The sequence below is a fragment of the Mesoplodon densirostris genome, chromosome 5 (genome assembly GCF_025265405.1).
Source record: "Mesoplodon densirostris isolate mMesDen1 chromosome 5, mMesDen1 primary haplotype, whole genome shotgun sequence".
Classification (NCBI taxonomy): Eukaryota; Metazoa; Chordata; class Mammalia; order Artiodactyla; family Ziphiidae; genus Mesoplodon; species Mesoplodon densirostris.
In genome coordinates, this window is record NC_082665.1 from 129,780,625 (window position 1) to 129,798,068 (window position 17,444).

General features: G+C 39.9%; 1 protein-coding gene across 3 annotated transcripts in view; it reads left to right on the forward strand.

Annotated features, from left to right (window-relative positions):
• The window catches only part of LOC132490817 (ubiquitin-conjugating enzyme E2 E2), a 350,790-nt gene that overhangs the window by 251,026 nt on the left and 82,320 nt on the right, over nucleotides 1–17,444 (forward strand). For all 3 annotated transcript variants that reach the window (XM_060099484.1, XM_060099485.1, XM_060099486.1), the window contains one exon: nucleotides 15,644–15,776. In XM_060099484.1, coding sequence (XP_059955467.1) covers nucleotides 15,644–15,776 — 133 coding nt within the window. The remainder of the gene's footprint in view (nucleotides 1–15,643; nucleotides 15,777–17,444) is intronic.

A 17,444-nucleotide genomic window follows, 5' to 3' on the forward strand; every position in this document is an offset into this window, starting at 1 on the left:
TTCTTTCCCCAGTATTAAAGGCCCCATTCGTAACCGTTTTTATAATGTCATGTTTGCATAGAATGTTACCCCCCTGCCTTTGGGGGTAAGGAAGATGTCCTGGAGGAGAATGCAGCTAAGTTAAGACCTCAAGGACAAGTAGAATGGTCAGACCTGCAGAGCATCTTATCCAAAAGCCCAGAAAGAGCCCAGTCCCTGTGGAGGTTCTACAGGTGATTCCAGTATGATTGGAGGATGGAGTGAGAGGGGGCTGCAAAGGATGAGGCCAGAGATGCAAGCTGGAGCCAGATCTTTCTGGAAGACTTTGTGTGCTCCAGAGGAATCGGGGCTTGATCTTGAAGGTATTAAGAAGTCAGAGGAAACAGGGAAACAAGATCCCATTTAAAAGATTTCCTGGAGATTGGATTGGAGGAAAGCAGAACTGGAAGCAGGGAGACCACAGAGGATGCTGGTGCCATCATGAAAGTGACAGAGGATGCAGCCAGCAGACGGATTAGGAAGACACTCTGGAGTAGGATTCAACAGGTTTTGGGGAACTTAGAGGAGAAGGAGGAAGCATGGTCCCCGTCGACAGTCAGGTTTCCAACCAGGTTAGAGATTCCATCAGCGTTTCATAGGGTTTCGTAGGTTGGTTGTCGAAGGTGGATGATGAGATCCCGAGATGGAAGGTGAGAAAACAAGGTGGCCAAGGGTAGAGCCCCCAGGGAGGCAGACGCTGAAGAGGTGTCACTGAAGAGGACACAGGCGTCGGACCGGTGCCCTATCGGAGGAGGCTCTTAGATACCTGGGGAAGAGAGCTTCTCAGGAATCGGGGCGGGGGCAGAGCTACGGAGAATTTTAGTAAAATGAAGACAAAAAGCAAGCAACAAATAGGTCCGCGTATGACCTTGAGAGTCTGAAAACATTTTCCACCTTAAACCTCCCCACGCCCACATGTTTTTCCTCATTTTATTCAGACAGTTGTGTGGCTTTTCCCCTCTTTAGCTGCCTTTCCTACTATCCTTATCAGCAACTGATCTGCGCCTTGCCTTTATATTTTCTTTCAACACATGGGAACTAGAAACTACCCTTTCCTTCCAGTCTGACACTAGAGAAACACACGTTATTTATTATGTTGTAACCCCAGAAGCTCAAAATGCCTGCAGCTGTTTACTCGCAAAGGGACTTTGGACATGGGTTCAGTATATCATTTGTGTGTGAATGACGTGCCTCCCAGTGGGAAGGGGTGAATTCAGCTCCATGGAGTCTGATGTATAAGCAGAGATTGCCAGAGCTCCTGAGAGGTCCCCTTGTACCGTCTTCTCCTTGCTACCCTGTCTCCATCGATTTCAGATGAGTGTTAGCACATCAGAGAATCTCTCCAAAGGCAGGTTCCTTGTCGTGGGGAGCCTGGGCATCCTTCCCCTTTACCTGGCTTGGAGTCAGCATTAAAGAAAAGGCAGCAGGCACAGCCAAAAACTCTCGGTCTTAGAGTCACAACTGTGGCACAGCACATTCAAAGTATTCAGATATATTTAAAGCATCTTATGATCTTAAATACAGTGAGCACTTAGTCCTTCCTTTTCATCAGTTTTATTGTAAATGTGTAACATTTCATATATACATAAGGGCTCTTCCACTGTAGAGAATGGCATTTAAAGCCAAACAGTTTATAACACTTATTCTCTAAAGGATTTCTCCAAGCAGCAACTTTGGCCCTTCAACCAATTAGTAATTTGTGAACTGATATTTGCATTTTAATAGATTTGTCTTTTATTTTCAATTTAACTCCGTTAACTGTGTTTATTTTTCTTCTTTAAAAAATAAAATCTGGGAGTTCCCTGGTGATCTAATGGTTAGGATTCAGCGCTTTCATTTCAGTGGCCTGGGTTCAATCCCTGGTCAGGGAACCGAGATCCCGCAAGCCAAGTGGTGCCGTGCCCCCCCCCCAAAAATCTGATTGGTGCAGCCACTATGGAAAACTGTAGGGAGGTTCCTCAAAGAACTGAAAATAGAGTTGCCATATGATCCAGCAATCCCACTCCTGGGCATATACCCAGACAAAACTCTAATTCAAAAAGTTACATGCACCCCTATGTTCACAGCAGCACTATTTACAATAGCCAAGACATGGAAACAACCTAAACGTCCATCAACAGATGAATGGATAAAGAAGATGTGGCACATATATACAATGGAATACTGCTCAGCCATAAAAAAGAGTGAAGCGATGCCATTTGTAGCAACATGGATAGACCTAGAGATTCTCATACTAAGCAAAGTAAGTCAGAAAGAGAAAAACAAACACCCTATGATATCACTTACATGTGGAATCTAAAATATGACACAAATGAACTTATCTACAAAACAGAAACAGACTCACAGGCATAGAGAACAGACTTGTGGTTGCCAGAGCTCGGGGGATGGTTGGGAAGGATTGGGAGTTTGGGATTAGCAGATGCAAACTGTTACACAGAGAATGGATAAACAACAAGGGCCTACTCTGTATATAGCACAGGGAACTACGTTCAGTATCCTGTGATAAACCATAATGGAAAAGAATACGAAACAGAATGTATATATATGTATAACTCAATCACTTTGCTGTACAGCAGAAAATAATACAACATTGTATATCAACTATACTTCAGTAATAAATTTTTTAAAATAAATAAATAAAATCTGAAAATTAAAGAAAATTAAGGGTATTGAACATTAAGAATACTGCAAGTGGGAAAACATTGCTCAATATAATAACTTCATACCTAAAAATCCTGATTCTAAACAAACATTCCATTTAATGCAAAATTTGGTTTCCTGGGAGCGGCAGCTATGAATTCTAATGGTTTCCAAAGTTTCGCCCTAAATACACATCATAAGATTAGATGGCAGGGTGATGATGAAGAGGAAGATGATTGCCACTATTTGTGCACAGGTCTTGGTAGCCTGCTTTCTAGTCCTGGTATCTTGAAACCTTTTTTAGAAAACCACCAGGCAGTAACCTCTTGGGTGCATTGGTGAACTTTTGTGCCAGCCACAGGCATAACTGCGACAACAATAGCAGCTGACCTTTGGAGGCTTAATTACCATTTGGACTGTCACCCATTTTCCAAGCTCTGTGAGTGCAATTCCACTAAAATTTCAGTTGGTCCTCCGGGTTGGTGCTGTAACGGCCCCATTTTGCAGCTGAGAAAACTAAAACATAGAGAGATGACTTATTTACCCAGGGTCATACAGGTGCTCAGCGGGAGGGCTGGGATTCAGACAAGCAACTCTGTCCACGGGCTTCCCCACTGGACTGCAAGTGTCCTCTGGCACCAACCTCTATTTGACCAATTTAAGAAAGAAGGGATAGTTTAAAGGATAAAACAGTCTGCAGCATCTGCTTCTCACTTTTTTGGTCCAGTCAGAGTGTATAAAAGCCCATTCTTCCATTTTGTACAGATGTAAATAATTCTTTTTTTTATACATTTATTTATTTATTTATTTTTGGCTGTGTTGGGTCTTCATTGCTGCATGCAGGCTTTCTCTAGTTGAAGCGAGCATGGGCTACTCTTCGTTGTGGTGTGCAGGCTTCTCATTGAGGTAGCTTCTCTTGTAGCAGAGCATGGGCTCTAGGTGCGTGGGCTTCAGTAATTGTGGCACATGGGCTCAGTAGTTGTGGCTCGCGGGTTCTAGAACGCAGGCTCAGTAGTTGTGACGCACAGGCTTAGTTGCTCTGCAGCATGTGAGATCTTCCCAGACCAGGGATCGAACCCGTGTCCCCTGCATTGGCAGGCGGATTCTCAACCACTGTGCCACCAGGCAAGTCCCTAGGCCCAAATAATTCTGACATATTAAAAAAAATTCTGGGGGGACCTTCAAGATGGCAGAGGAGTAAGACATGGAGATCACCTTCCTCCCCACAAATACATCAAAACTGCATCTACATGTAGAATAACTCCTACAGAACACCTAATGAATGCTGGCAGAAGACCTCAGACTTCCCAAAAAGGCAAGAAACTCCCCACGTACCTGGGTAGGGCAAAAGAAAAAACAGAGACAAAAGAATAGGGATGGGACCTGACCCTTTGGGAGGGAGCTTTGAAGGAGGAAAAGTTTCCACACACCAGGAAGCCCCTTCACTGGTGGAGACGGGGTGGGCAGGGGGAAACTTTGGAGCCACGGAGGAGAGCGCAGCCACAGAGGTGCGGAGGGCAAAGCGGAGAGATTCCCGCACAGAGGATCAGTGCCGACCAGCACTTACCAGCCCGATAGGCTTGTCTACTCACCCGCCGGGGCGGGCGGGGCTGAGAGCTGAGGCTCAGGCTTCGGAGGTCAGACCCCCAGGGAGAGGACTGGGGTTGGTGGCGTGAACACAGCCTGAAGGGGGCTAGTGCACCACAGCTAGCCAGGAGAGAGTCAGGGAAAAAGTCTGGACCTGCCGAAGAGGCAAGAGACCATTGTTTCGGGGTGCGCAAGGAGGGGGGATTCAGAGCACCACCTAAATGAGCTCCAGAGACAGGCGTGAGCCGCAGCTATCAGTGCGGACCACAGAGACGGGCTTGAGTCTCTAAGGCTGCTTCTGCCACCACCAAGAAGCCTGTGTGTGAGCACAGATCACTATCCACACTTCCCCTCCTGGGAGCCTGTGCAGCCCACCACTGCCAGGGTCCCGTGATCCAGGGACAACTTCCCCGGGAGAACACAAGGCGTGCCTCAGGCTGATGCAATGTCACGCCGGCCTCTGCCGCCGCAGGCTTGCCCCACATCCGTACCCCTCCCTCCGCCCAGCCTGAGTGAGCCAGAGCCCCTGAATCAGCGGCTCCTTTAACCCCATCCTGTCTGAGCGAAGAACAGACACCCTCAGGCAACCTACACACAGAGGCGGATCCAAATCCAAAGCTGAACCCCAGGAGCTGTGCAAACAAAGAAAAGAAGGAAATCTCTCCCAGCAGCCTCAGGAGCAGTGGATTAAATCTCCACAATCAACTTGATGTACCCTGCATCTGTGGAATACCTGAATACACAACGAATCATCCCAAATTGAGGCTGTGGACTTTGGAAGCAACTGTAGACTTGGGGTTTGCTTTCTGCATGTAATTTGTTTCTGGTCTTATGTTTATTTTAGTTTAGAGCTTATTGTCATTGGTAGATTTGTTTATTGATTTAGTTGCTCTCTTCCTTTTTTTTTTTAAATATATTTTTTTCCTTTTTCTCTTTGTTGAGTGTGTATGTGTATGCTTCTTTGTGTGATTTTATCTGTATAGGTTTGCTTTTACCATTTGTCCTAGGGTTCTGTCTATCCGGTTTTTTTTTAGGATAGTTTTTAATGCTTGTTATCATTGGTGGATTTGTTTATTGGTTTGGTTGCTCTCTTCTTTCTTTTCTTTTTATTACTTTTTTATTCTTTTAATTTAAGGATATTTTTATTTTTTATTTTAATAACTATATATTTTTCTATCTTTTGCCCTCTCTTTTTTTCTGAGCCGTATGACTGGCAGGGTCTTGATGTCCCAGCCTGTGTCAGGCCTGAGACTCTGAGGTGGGAGAGCCGAGCTCAGGACATTGGTCCACCAAAGACCTCCTGGCCTCACATGATATCAATCAGTGAGAACTCTCCCAGAGATCTCTGTCTCAATGCTAAGACCCAGCTCCACTCAGTGACCAGCAAGCTTCAGGTCTGGATGCCCCATTCCAGTCAACCAGCAACACAGGAATGCAACCCCACCCATTAACAGAGAGGCTGCCTGAAATCATAACAGTTCACAGGCACCCCAAAACACACCACTGGACACGGTCCTGCCCACCAGAAAGACAAGATCCAGCCTCATCCACCAGAACACAGGCACCAGTCCCCTCCACCAGGAAGCCTACACAACCCACTGAACCAACCTGAGCCACTGGGAGCAGACACCAAAAACAATGGGAATTACGAACCTGCAGCCTGCGAAAAGGAGACCCCAAACACAGTAAGTTAAGCAAAATGAGAAGACAGAGAAACACACAGCAGATGAAGGAGCAAGGTAAAAACCCACCAGACCAAACAAATGAAGAGGAAATAGGCAGTCTACCTGAAAAAGGCATTCAGAGTAATGATAGTAAAGATGATCCAAAACCTTGGAAATAGAATGGAGAAAATACAAGAAACGCTTAACAAGGAACTAGAAGAACTAAAGAGCAAACAAACAATGATGAACAACACAACAAATGAAATTTAAAATTCTCTAGAAGGAATCAACAGCAGAATAACTGAAGCAGAAGAACGAATAACTGACCTGGAAGATAAAATAGTGGAAATAACTACTGCAGAGCGGAATAAAGAAAAAAGAATGAAAGGAATTGAGGACAGTCTCAGAGACCTCTGGGACAACATTAAACGCACCAACATTCGAATTATAGGGGTCCCAGAAGAAGAAGAGAAAAAGAAAGGGACTGAGAAAATATTTGAAGAGATTATAGTTGAAAACTTCCCTAATATGGGAAAGGAAATAGTCAGTCACTTTCACGAAGCACAGAGAGTCCCATACAAGATAAATCCAAAGAGAACCATGCCAAGACACATATTAATTAAACTATCAAAACTTAAATACAAAGAAAATATATTAAAAGCAGCAAGGGAAAAGCAACAAATAACATACAAGGGAATCCCCTTAAGGTTAACAGCTGATCTTTCAGCAGAAACTCTGCAAGCCAGAAGGGAGTGGCAGGACATATTTAAAGGGATGAAGGGGAAAAACCTACAACCAAGATTACTCTACCCAGCAAGGATCTCATTCAGATTCGAAGGAGGAATTAAAACCTTTACAGACAAGCAAAAGCTAAGAGAGTTCAGCACCACCAAACCAGCTTTACAGCAAATGCTAAAGGAATGTCTCTAAGCAGGAAACACAAGAGAAGAAAAAGACCTACAAAAACAAACCCAAAACAATTAAGAAAATGGTAATAGGAACAAACATGTCAATGATTACCTTCAATGTAAATGGTTGAAATGCTCCAACCAAAAGACACAGACTGGCTGAATGGATACAAAAACAAGATCCATATATATGCTATCTACAAGAGACACACTTCAGACTTAGGGACACATACAGACTGAAAGTGAGGGGATGGAAAAAGATATTCCATGCAAATGGAAATCAAAAGAAAGCTGGAGTAGCAATTCTCATATCAGACAAAATAGACTTTAAAATAAAGATTATTGCAAGAGACAAAGAAGGACACTACATAATGATCAAGGGATCAATCCAGGAAAAACATATAACAATTGTAAATATTTATGCACCCAGCATAGGAACACCTCAATACATAAGGCAAATGCTAACAGCCATAAAAGGGGAAATCAACAGTAACACAATAATACTAGGGGACTTTAACACCCACCTTCGGCAATGGACAGATCATCCAAAATGAAAATAAATAAGGAAATACAAGCTTTAAATGATAAATTAAACAAGATGGACTTAATTGATATTTATAGGACATTCCATCCAAAACAACAGAATACACTTTCTTCTCAACTGCTCATGGAAGATTCTCCAGGATAGATCATATCTTGGGTCACAAATCAAGCCCTGGTAAATTTAAGAAAATTGAAAACATATCAACTATCTTTTCTGACCACAATGCTCTGAGACTAGATATCAATTACAGGAAAAAATCAGTAAAAACTAAAAACACGTGGAGGCTAAACAATACACTACTAAATAACCAAGAGATCACTGAAGAAATCAAAGAGGAAATCAAAAAATACCTAGAAACAAATGACAATGAAAACACTACTACCCAAAACCTGTGGGATGCAGCAAAAGCAGTTCTAAGAGGGAAGTTTATAGCAATAAAATCCCGCCTCAAGAAACAAGAAAAATCTCAAATAAACAACCTAACCTTACACCTAAAGCAATTAGAGAAAGAAGAACAAAAAAACCCCCCAAAGTTAGCCAAAGGAAAGAAATCATAAAGATCAGATCAGAAATAAGTGAAAAAGAAATGAAGGAAATGATAGCAAAGATCAATAAAATGAAAAGCTGGTTCTTTGAGAAGATAAAATTGATAATCCATTAGCCAGACTCATCAAGAAAAAAAGGGAGAAGACTCAAATCAATAGAATTAGAAATGAAAAAGAAGTAACAACTGACACTGCAGAAATACAAAGGATCATGAGAGATTACTAAAAGCAACTCTATGCCAATAAAATGGACAACCTGGAAGAAATGGGCAAATTCTTAGAAAAGCACAACCTCTGAAACTGAACCAGGAAGAAATAGAAAATATAAACAGACCAATCACAAGCACTGAAATTGAAACTGTGATTAAACATCTTGCAACAAACAAAAGCCCAGGACCAGATGGCTTCACAGGCGAATTCTATCAAACATTTACAAAAGAGCTAACACCTATCCTTCTCAAACTCTTCCAAAATATAGCAGAGGGAGGAACACTCCCAAACTCATTCTAAGAGGCCCTGATACCAAAACCAGAGAAAGATGTCACAAAAAAAGATGACTACAGGCCAATATCACTGATGAACGTAGATACAAAAATCCTCAACAGAATACTAGCACCAGAATCCAGCAGCACATTAAAAGGATCATACACCATGATCAAGTGGGGTTTATCCCAGGAATACAGGGATTCTTCAATATACGCAAATCAATCAACATGATACACCATCTTAACAAATTGAAGGAGAAAAGCCATATGATCATCTCAATAGATGCAGAAAAAGCTTTCAACAAAATTCAACACCCATTTATGATAAAAACCCTCCAGAAAGTAGGCACAGAGGGAACTTACCTCAACATAATAAAGGCCATATATGACAAACCCACAGCCAACATTGTTCTCAATGGTGAAAAACTGAAATTATTTACTCTAAGATCAGGAACAAGAGAAGGATGTCCACTCTCACCACTATTATTGAACATAGTTTTGGAGGTTTTAGCCCCAGCAACCAGAGAAGCAAAAGAAATAAAAGGAATCCAAATCAGAAAAGAAGAAGTAAAGCTGTCACTGTTTGCAGATGTCATGATACTATACATAGAGAATCCTAAAGATGGAACCAGAAAACTACTAGAGCTCATCAATGAATTTGGTAAAGTAGCAGGATACAAAATTAACGCACAGAAATCTCTGGCATTGCTATACACTAATGATGAAAAATCTGAAGGAGAAATTAAGGAAACACTCCCATTTACAATTGCAACAAAAAGAATAAAGTACCTAGGAATAAACCTACATAAGGAGGCAAAAGACCTGTATGCAGAAAACTGTAATACACTGATGAAAGAAATTAAAGATGATACAAACCGATGGAGAGATATACCATGTTCTTGGATTGGAAGAATCAACATTATAAAAAGGACTATACTACCCAAAGCAATCTACAATGATTTAATGCAATCCCTATCAAACTACCAATGGCATTTTTCACAGAACTAGAACAAAAAATTTCACAATTTGTATGTGAAACAAAATTGAGTTATTTTAGTGAGGTGGATGGACCTAGAGTCTGTCATACAGAGTGAAGTAAGTCAGAAACAGAAAAACAAATACCATATGCTAACACATATATATGGAATCTTAAAAGAAAAGTGGTTCTGAAAACCTAGGGGCAGGACAGGAATAAAGACACAGATGTAGAGAATGGACTTGAGGACACGGGGAGGGGGTAGGGTAAGCCTGGACGATGTGAGAGAGTGGCATGGACATATATACACTACCAAATGTAAAATAGATAGCTAGTGGGAAGCAGCTGCACAGCACAGGGAGATCAGCTCTGTGCTTTGTGACCACCTAGAGGGGTGGGATAGGGAGGGTGGGAGGGAGTCGCAAGAGGGAGGGGATATGGGGATATATGTATACGTATAGCTGATTCACTTTGTTATACAGCAGAAACGAACACACCATTGTAAAGCAATTATACTCCAATAAAGATGTTAAAAAGAAAACAAACACAGCACTGTAAATCAACTATACTCCGGTAAAAATTTTTTTAATTAAAAAGTAAAAATAAAACACCCATCTGTTTTTCAGATAGGTTGTCACTACTAGTAATTTCTCAAAAAGACACATTTTGGCAGCATGACCAACTCAGAGTGATACTGTTAACTGAGTCATTTAATCCACTGTTAATAAGTACATGGACAGCATACTGACTTAAAAGAAGCAATAAAATTTGGAGTTCTGACTGAGAGCCAGATAACACTTGGAATGGGCACAAATGGAATATACATTATGTGCAGACATGGCCCAGTTTGTGAAGTATCTCCTGCCCTGTGCTTTCGAGGTCCTTTGGTGGCACTATAGGCGACTCCTTAATGAGCCGACATTATATAACTAACTGTGGTGACCATTCTTGGAAAATCATCTTAAAATTCCTCAAAGTGACTCACAAATTCTATCTTCAGATTTGGGAAATGTGTCTCTGCACACTGTTTCATAGCTGTACGCTCTCCTGTGTGTATTTTTTAAACTAAATTTCATCTACCTTGAAGTAATGTTGTAAGTACAAACCTATAATTTACTTTTAAGCCCTTCCTTCTAATAAACTTATCTATGTGTATTGCGTCTAATTATAGCTCCGGGCGTAACCATGTGTATTATTCATCTAAATGAGTGAGCTTGTCTGGCAACCAGGGCTGTTGGCAAGGTTTGGCTGTCATCTGGCCTGAATATTCCGTGTGCCTCACTGTCTGCTTCAGGAGAGGGAGGTCAGTGGTCAGATGGGGCAGGGAGGCTACACCCCGGTCCCTTGCACCATGTTTCAGTACTTGGCCATAAACTTGGCTAACTGTGATTTTCTTATATTTTATTTTACTACATCTTATTTTAAATAAGAGAAATCAAACTGTAGAAATAAAATTGAACTCTCCTTCATTCTCTATGTTCAGATTTCCTCCCCTCACCCCCTCCAATTCTCCCCTGTTCCTTGCACAGCTACCATCTTGAATTTAGGTGTATTTTTCCAGTTCATTTCCTGAAAGACATTGACACAGATATGTATCCATAAATGATATAAAATGTTGTTTTATTAATATGTTTCTAGTTTCTATAGTAGGATCACAATGTACCTGTGCTACAACTTGCTGTTGGCATAGTTTATCTTAATATGAAAATGTGATACAGATCTAAGAATATATCTAACTCCTAAGTAAGTTATGAAACCTAGTAATAAAACAAATACTCCTGAATCCACCACACATCCTGAGAAGTAGAACATCCCCAGAACCATTGAAGCTCCTGTGTGCTACTTCTCCACCCTCTGGTTCTACCCAGGAGACTCCTCTCTGGAACTTTTTGTGTATGTCCCTCCATAATTTGTTTTCCTATTTACTTTTAAACTTTGTAGAAATAGTGTCATACCGTATATATTCCTTTTAGACTTGCTTTTTTATCCAATATGCTATTTCTAAGATTTATCAATGTTAGTCTATATATTTTTACTGCTGTGTAGTATTCCTTTGGGTGAATGGATCCATTTTTCTGTCAGTGAACATCTGTGTTGTTTCTAATTTTGCTATTACAAATAGTGCATCCATGAACATTCTTGTACATGTCTTCTGGTGCATGTGTAAAAGTTTTTCTGGGGTATGTACCTAGGAATGCAATTCCTGTGTTGTAATATAGAACTGTCTATATTCAGCTGAACTAGGGAAGTCCACGTCCTCATTCAGAGTGATTGGCATGCTCATCAACAATGGATAGTTCTTGTTTTTCCACATCTTCATCAACACTAGGTTTTGTCAGGCATTTATTTTTGCCTATATATTTTGTGAAATAATACTAAATTGTAATTTTAAGTTTCCTTTCTCTTATTTTAATGAGATTGAGCATTTTCATATGATGATGGCCATTCGTGTTTCCTCTTCTTTCCTTTCTAATGGATCGTTAGTCTTTTCCTTATTGATTGATAGGAATTTGTATATTATGGACACTAGAATTTTGTCAGTTTTATATGATCCAAATATCTTTTCTCTGTTTATGGCTTGCCTTGTCACTCTCTTTAGTCAAACTCCAAAACTTTTGATTTTTGCACTTAAGTGTTTAATCCATCTGCAACAGAGTTTTACATATTTATTGAGGTAGAAGTCAAATTTCTCTCTTGTCCAAAGACAGAACTGTTTTCTTAGCCCCATCAGTTCTGACATATATCAGATTTTCATATGTGTGTAGAAAAGTTTCAGGAGCTTCTTGGAGCTCCCAAACGCATTCTAGAATCAACGTGTCAAGTTTAGTTTTTTAAAAAACTGTTGGACTGTGGATTAGAATTGCATTGGATCAGGGAGAAATTGACATACCCAGGATCCTGGGTCTTCCTACCTATAAACTTGGTGTCTTCATCTATTGATATTTAATTTTCTTGAGTGTATTTCAGTATGTTTTATAAATTTCTCCATAAAAATCTTACATATTTTTTATGAAATTTATTCATAAGTTTCTTATATTTTTAATACTATTATAAAAGATATCTTAAAATACATTTTCTAATTTTGCTGATGTGTTGAATGCAGTTGATTTTGCCTATTGATCTTACATCCAGCTACTTTGCTAAACTTTTACTAAATTTAATAAATTGTGTATCGATTTGGGGAGGTTTTTTCTGTATACATAAATACTGCAAATGCCAACAGCTTTATTTCTTCCATCCTGATCCATAAATCTTTTGGGTTTTTTCCTATGTCTTTCATACCTTGATGAACATGAGCTCTAGTACAGTAATGATTAGAAATGGATATAGTGGGCATCCTTGTCATGTTCCTCAGTTTTTAAAGGGTGTGCTTTAATATTTTACCATTGAATATATAGTTGCTATGAGGTTTTTGGTATATGCCTTTTATCAGGTTAAAGATGTTTCTTACTATTCTAATTTTGGTAGGAGTTTTTATCTTAAATAGCTATCATTTTTAATTAAAAAAAGCACCTATGGAGTGCTTTTTCTGCACCTATAGAGATTATCATTTTCTTCTACTTTAATGTATTATAAGGTAAATTACAATAATAATTTTCTATTATTAAACTGTCCTTGCATTCCCAGAATAATCCGAACTTGGTTAAGATGCATGCTTTTTTGGATTTTGGGGGTTTTTTTGGTGTCACCATACAAAAATGTCCCATAATTATTGACTGTATACTTCATACCTGTAACTCATTTATTTTGTAACTGCAAGTTTGTACCTCTTGATCTCCATCACCTGTTTCTCTCATCCACCAACCTCTCCTCCCCTCTGGCAACCACCTGTTTGTTCTCTGTATCTGTGAGTCTGTTCTGTTTTCTTACATGTATTCTTTTGTTTTGTTTTTTAGATTCCACATGTAAGTGAAATGATGTGGTTTTTGTTTTTCTCTGTCTGACTTATTTCACTTAGCATAATACACTCAAGGTCCATCCACCTTGTCCCAAATGGCAAGATTTCATACTTTTTGTGGCTCAGTAATATTCCATTGTGTGTATATATATGTACCACATCTTCTTCATCCATTCATCTATCGATGGTACTTAGGTTGCTTTTTGTATCTTGGCTAGTGTAACTAATGCTGCAATGAACACTGGGATGCATATATCTTTTCAGTTACTTTTCAAATTACTGTTTTAATTTCTTCGGATAAATACCCAGAAGCGGAATTACTGGATTGTATGGTAGTTCTATTTTTACTTTTCTGAGGAATCTCCATACTGTTTTCCATTGGCTATACCAATTTACATTCTCACCAACAGTACACAAGGGTTCCTCTTTTGTTCACATCCTCGTCAACACTTGTTAATTGTTGTCTTTTCGATGATAGCCATTCTGACAGGTGTGAGGTGATATCTCATTGTGGTTTTGATTTGCATTTCATGATTAGTGATGTTGGGCATCTTTTCATGTGCTTGTTAGCTATCTGTATGTCTTCTTTGGAAAAATATCTATTCAGGTCCTCTGCCCATTTTTTAATAGGTTGTATGTTTTTTGATGTTGAGTTGTATGGGTTCTTTGTATACCTTGGATATTAACCCCTTATTGAATGTATCATTTACAAATATCTTCTCCCATTCAGTAGGCTGCCTTTTCATTTTGATGATAGTTTCCTTCACTGTGCAAAGGCTTTTTAGTTTGATGTAGTCCCATTTGTTCATTTTTGCTTTTGTTTCCCTAGCCTGAGGAGACTTATACAAAAAAATATTGCTAAGATGTCAATCTTAGATGTCAAAGAGTGTACTGCCTTTGTTTTCTTCTAGGATTTTTATGGTTTTAGATCTTACAGTTAAGTCTTTAATCCACTGTGAGTTTAATCATGTATATGGTGTAAGAAAGTAGTCCAGTTTGATTCTTTTGAATATAGCTGTCCAGTTTTCCCAGCACCATTTATTGAAGAGGCTGTCTTTTCCCTATTGTATATTTTTCCTCCTTTGTCATAGATAAGATCCATGCTTTTTTGATATACTGCTCAACAATGAATTTTTTGTAGATATGAACTAATTTCAAAATAAGAAAGAAGACAAATCTTTGTTGGCAATAAAATCTTCCCAAGCACTTTAACAGGGTTTCCCACTTTGCTACAGGGTGTAAGGGGAATTTCTGGTTGTTAGATGTACATATTAGCTCGATGGGGCAAGAGGAACACTGGAGCTAAACTATAATCTCACTTTGCCTTCTGTTACCCTAAGAGAATTAACACAGTTAAGTTGACTTGTGTGGGCCTTATTTTCCTCAGTGAGTTTCTCTGCAACTGGGGGACGTATGTTTGCTGCTAGTAGCCATGGGGCTTCCCTTGCTTCACTGTTTAACCCAGCATCATCATCCAATAAACGTTTACTTACTAGGCACTGAGGACAAGGCAAAATGTGTTCCTCAAAGAACTTCCAGGGAGGGATGGAGAAAGCAAACAGTTACACAACACAGGTATAAAACAAAAGGATGCATCTTATCTTCTACAGACCACACTAGTTGGAGGGTGTGGGTGTTGGCCAGGAATCTTTGGGTGGAGAGAGAAAGGAAGATTCAGATGGAAATGATACTCGAACTGAGTCTTGTGAATGATGAACATTTACTGATCTCCATGAACCTCTTTTGTGTTCTTAGTTAACAAAGGATTGGAGTATTTTTTTCCTCTAGTGTCCCTTGTAGCTTTGAAAAAAAATTTTTTTTTTTCGATACGCGGGCCTCTCACTGTTGTGGCCTCTCCCGTTGCAGAGCACAGGCTCCGGATGCGCAGGCTCAGCAGCCATGGCTCACGGGCCCAGCCGCTCCGCGGCACGTGGGATCTTCCCAGACCGGGGCACGAACCCGTGTCCCCTGCGTCGGCAGGCGGACTCTCAACCACTGCACCACCAGGGAAGCCCTGAAAATTTATCTTTTTGACACTATATCACCCTTTTCAGGATCTCAGAAATAATTTTATGCTTTATCAAACATTTGTGCTCCTACCTCTGGTCTACAGTCCTTGGAATCTTTAGTTTCATAAGTTTAGGGTTATGAATGGCAAAACAGAATCTTCTTGGTTCTGTTTTATTTCGTAATACCAACATATTCCATTTATAGAATACTGATGATGTTGACAAGGGACTCCTTATGTAGAGTTAATCTGTTAACTTCGGTGTGTTTTTATGGAATGGCTCAATCTATTGTTACAATAAATAGATATTTTTTAAATTCCAAGCTTTATATAATCTCTAAGCACATTTCATTTGTATGTCTTATTTCAGTGCTGGACCCAAAGGAGACAACATTTATGAATGGAGGTCAACTATATTGGGACCCCCAGGATCTGTCTATGAAGGAGGGGTGTTCTTTCTTGACATTACCTTTTCACCAGACTATCCGTTTAAACCCCCCAAGGTCAGTATGAAGTATTCATCCATTTTTAGCAATATGTATTGTTGCATATATATATATGTGTGTGTGTGTGTATAAATATATATATATATATATATATATATATACATATATATATATATACATATTCTTCAGTGTACATACCTAGGAATGCATGTCTGTTCTCTTAGCATAGGCAACTTCCCAGGGCTGATTGTATGTAAATGGAAACAGAATGTGAAAAATTGTTTATTCCCTCATCCCAGCCCTTTACACATACTTCGTTGCTTTTTTTCATCCTTCCTCATGTCGCCTTTCTGTGGTACATGTTTGAGTGTAACATCAGACAGCATGTTATGGGTGGAAGTAGGGGCAGAGGGTGGGCTGGTGCCAGCCCTAGAGCCAGGAGAACGAGACCTGACCTGGGGGTGAGGGAGCCCACCACGGCCAGGCTTCAGGCGCCAGCTGCGAGCTTTGAGTTTGATGCCTCCAGGGCTCAGCTGCCCATGTGAATTCCACATGCACTAGAGTGGAGAGTGTGACCCACAGAGACTGAGAAATCATGTCAGGAAAATGCAATAAAGAAGAATTTATAATAGTCCATTAATAAAAACGATGGATTAATGAAAAGCCATACATAAATGACTGGAGAAAGTATAAGAGCAGTGTCATTAGAACATGGGTGAATTTTCACCTACTTAAGATTATATCCTTTAAGAATTCTTCACATAACTTTCTACTGCCTGTAAGTCAGTCAATGATGACTTTAAATTCATTCTTTTTTTAATTTTTAATTTATATTGGAGCATCTTTGATTAACAATGTTGTGTTAGTTTCAGGTGTACAGCAAAGTGATTCAATTATACATATGCATGTATCTATTCTTCTTCAAATTCTTTTCCCATTTAGGTTATTAGAGAATATTGAGCAGAGTTCCCTGTATAAAGTAGGTCCTTGTTGGTTATCTGTTCTAAATATAGCAGTCATTCTCCGCTTTGGAAAGGAAAAGACCCAGAGGACATTGACTCTGTCTGTTGGCCACCAAGCAGAATTCTTATTTCATCTGGCTTAACTTCTCAACGTAGAGGGAAGTAAAACCTATTTGAGTTGTCGGTTGGAGTGAACAATTTAAAAAGCAAGACTCAGACTAGACCTTCACCTTCCTGTGATCCCCCTCCCTGGCTCCTACCTCCCCTCTTTTATTTTCCTCTCTCTTCCTTTCTTCCTTCCTTTCCATTGAGGTTTGGATCTTGTTTTGGTATCAAAGCAAAAAGTAATAACTATCATTTTACCAAATAGGAAACCCATGCACAGAGAAACTAAGTAACTACCCAGCATAATCCAAATGATATCAGGATTGAACCCAGGAAGTCTGGCTCCAAAGCCTGTGTTCCTTACTACATTACACAGTACATTTTATCCAAGATGACAGAGCTGGTGGCACTGGGACCACCCAGGGCTGTATTTGGTCGGTTTTTAGTGATGAAGCCCCAGTATAACTAATCTTTATTTTCTCCTTTTACTGGGTGGGAACCTTACATCTTCCCTTCTACTTTGGACCAGCCCATAAGTCATCTGGTTTTACCTGTTGCACTGCCAGTGACGTGAGGACCTTTCTCTGCAGCCCCATCAGTAACGGAAGCACAGGTGGTGAGGAGGGAAAACTCAGATCAGGCAGTTGAGCTGCTTATA